Here is a 3,195-nt window from a genome sequence, read left to right as displayed (position 1 = left end):
TGGCGTCCTAGGGGCCGGGCAGGGTTTGCCCTCCGTGCTCCGAAACTGGCATGAATGAAGAGGCACCTTAAAATGAGACCCGACGGTACGTGCCCTCCCTGTCGCCTTGTTTGTGTTGTTGTGCTGTTGTTCGTGCCCTTGGCACCTAGGGTGCTGGGGGGCGGGCGACAGGGGGCGAGCGCGAGGGGGCACGTGGCCCCGAGTAGCGCTACTCGTTATAGGTGCACTTGGAGCACTTGGAGTGCAGTCATTAACCGCACATCCAGGGCCGGGGAGCTAAGAAGCGCACCCAGCGGGCCGGATGATTGGCATCGGGTTGCGGGCAAGAGAGCCCTAGCCCTGGGGGTGCGCGTTCGCAGGGAAAGGGCCGTAAAGTAAACACGGGTCTCCGAGGGTTAGCCCCGCGTACCGGGTCTCCCCTTAACTGCAGGACGCCCCCTCTACTCGGAGCTAATGAACACCACACTGCACGCCCCACACCACCGCTCTACACTCACTTGCGCAGACACGGGCGATTGTAATTCTTTTTCGCGCGGCCGAAGCGGCAGCTCGGCTTGTCTGAATGGTCTTGGCCTCGCCGACCCACCATCCTCCTCTGCCCATCCATCTGCGCTGCGGCGTCCCTCTGCCGCGCCCTCGGCACGCGCATCCACAGCAGCTGTTCAACACATACGACACAGCTCCCTCTCGTCGCTCGCTGCTGCTCACTGCCGCCGCCGCCGCCGCCGCCGGCCCGTCCCTCGTCGCGCCTGCCACCGCCGCCGACTCATCGCTCGTCTACCGGCCGCTGAGCAGCGTTGACGTCGGGCGCGGCGCGCTCGCGCGGACCGAACAGCAGTACTCGACGACGTTTGCTGCGTATCTCTCTCGATTCCTGCTCAACAACGAGCCGACGACGCGGCGGTGGTGGCAGACGCAGGTCTCGGAGGCGGAGTCCTTTACGATGGACGACGAGGCGAGCGACGGCATCGTCGGTCTGCTCGGCGAACAGCGGCGCGATGCCTTCCTCGCGTCCAAGTTCTCCTCGCTCGTCACTTCGGTCGAGGTCGGTCTCGAGGGGTACTACGGCGAGAAGGGCGCGGGCAGGCTGGGAGAGGCGCTGGCCAACAAGTACTCCTCGGCGGGCCAGAAGCGCCTCCTCGCCCACCTTCTCTGCCTCATCGAGCGCGAGCAGCAGCCCACGCGCCTCATCGGCTCTCTCATCGGAGAGGCGCGGCAGCAGTAGCAACAGCAGCGAGAGGCGCCGCAGCAGTAGCACAAGTTGGGAGCAGCTCCTCCTCGAAGCAGCAGCAGCAGCAGCAGCAAGCAAGCACGCAAGCAAGCAAGCAAGCAACTTCGAAGCTCATCGAAGAGGCACCTCAGTCGCCTCCACCGCCTCCGCCGCCGCCGCCGCCGCCGCCGCCGCCGCCTTCACCTCCGCTCGCCGCCCTCGCCGCCCTCGCCGCCCTCGCCACCCTCGCCGCCCTCCCCGGCCCCAGGCGGATGCCAGCCGCCTCGCCTCCGTCCAGCTCGAGACTGCGGCGACAGGCTACTCGGCGACCCCTCCCTCCGTCACGGTCGGCCCTCCCCCGTCGCTCGACCGCGGCGGCCGAGCGCGAGAGGAGCTCACGCGCGCGGGGAGCAGCGCCCCTCTCACACGCCTCCTTGCTGCGAACAGGCGGCCGGACGGCCAAGGCTCGCGCGCTGATGCGGCCGACCGGCCGGTGGCGGGAGGTGCGTCTGCTCGACGGCGGCGCTGGCTACGCCGACGGGGAGGTGCCTGAGGTGGCCATCGATGGCCCTCCGCTCCCCGCAGCGGCAGAGGAGGGCGGCGGCGGGCTGGCCGACGGCGACGGCGGCCGCACCGCGCCGGCGCGTGCGGTGGCGGTGATGAGGAACGGGTCCGTGGCGCGTGTGCAGCTGGTCGCGTGTGGCGAGGGCTACTTGGCAAGGCAGGGGAACGGCTCTGCACCCTCCGCCGCGCGAGTGCGCATCGCGCCGCCAGCGTCGGCGCTCGCGGGCGGCGCGCGGCAGGCGAGGGGAGGACACAGCACAGACACCTCCCACACACCTCACACACACCTCACACACACCTCCCACACACCTCACACACACCTCACACACACCTCACACACACCTCACACACACCTCACACACACCTCACACACACCTCACACACACCTCACAGACACCTCACAGACACCTCGCAGACACCTCACAGACACCTCACAGACACCTCGCAGACACCTCACAGACACCTCGCAGACACCTCGCAGACACCTCAGGAGACACCTCAGGTAGACACACCTCCCAGACACCTCCCACACACCTCCGAGATACCTCCTAGACACCTCACAGACACCTCATAGACACTCGCCCTTCGGAGTGGACAGCGGAGGAAAGAGATCACCCGAGCTCACCCGACATTACCCGAGATCACCCGAGATCACCAGGCGAGGGCGGATCTGCTGGCCGAGTACAAGATCGCGGCGGTCGAGCTGACCGACCCAGGCGCCGGCAGCAACCAACGGCCGGGAGACCCCCCCGAGATCACCCGAGATCACCCGAGATCACCCGAGATCACCCGAGATCACCCGAGGTGCAGGCGCCGGCTACAACGCGGACGAGCCGCCCGCTGTGACTGTCGCCCCCCCACCCGCCGTCTCCGCCGCCGTTGCCAGCCCGGGCGGCCTCGGCGGCTCCGCCCTCGCGGCGAGTGTGGCGAACTACACACGGCTCGTCGCCGACCCGGCGCCGGGGGCTCACTTCCGCCGAGATGCAGCCGAGATGCAGCCGAGGTTAGCCGAGATCAGCCGAGATTAGGCGTCGAGGGCCCGCTTCCGCGCGTCGCTCACCCCCCGCGCCGCGCCTCCCCCAAACGCCTCTGAGCTGTCCGAGCTCAGCCGCTCGCTCGAGGCTGCCGCACGCACGCCATCCAACGTCGAGACTAGCCGAGCCGGGGAGAGCCGAGGAGAGAGGGGCCGAGAGGAGCCGAGAGGAGCCGAGAGGAGCCGAGAGGAGCCGAGAGGAGCCGAGAGGGGCCGAGAGGAGCCGAGAGGGGCCGAGAGGGGCCGAGAGGAGCCGAGAGGGGCCGAGAGGGGCCGAGAGGAGCCGAGAGGAGCCGAGAGGAGCCGAGAGGAGCCGAGAGGAGCCGAGAGGAGCCGAGAGGAGCCGAGAGGGGCCGAGAGGGGCCGAGAGGAGCCGAGAGGAGCCGAG

The 3,195-nt window shown here is 68.7% G+C and overlaps 1 protein-coding gene across 1 annotated transcript in view; it reads left to right on the top strand.

Moving 5' to 3' along the window:
• Positions 1-551: 551 nt before the first annotated feature.
• The window catches only part of EMIHUDRAFT_460311 (putative mitochodrial carrier protein), a gene marked incomplete at its 3' end in the record, with an annotated part of 3,727 nt that continues 1,083 nt past the window's right edge, over positions 552-3,195 (top strand). Inside the window, exons 1-4 of the mRNA XM_005793484.1 lie at positions 552-1,210; positions 1,479-1,584; positions 1,658-1,764; positions 1,900-1,965. Of these exons, the coding sequence (XP_005793541.1) occupies positions 563-1,210; positions 1,479-1,584; positions 1,658-1,764; positions 1,900-1,965 (927 nt within the window). The 5' untranslated portion in view covers positions 552-562. The remainder of the gene's footprint in view (positions 1,211-1,478; positions 1,585-1,657; positions 1,765-1,899; positions 1,966-3,195) is intronic.

The sequence above is a fragment of the Emiliania huxleyi genome (assembly GCF_000372725.1).
Source record: "Emiliania huxleyi CCMP1516 unplaced genomic scaffold EMIHUscaffold_1000, whole genome shotgun sequence".
NCBI classification, from domain to species: Eukaryota; Haptophyta; order Isochrysidales; family Noelaerhabdaceae; genus Emiliania; species Emiliania huxleyi.
The sequence above is the reverse complement of the archived record's forward strand: the minus strand, read 5'-3'. Positions and strand labels throughout refer to the sequence as shown.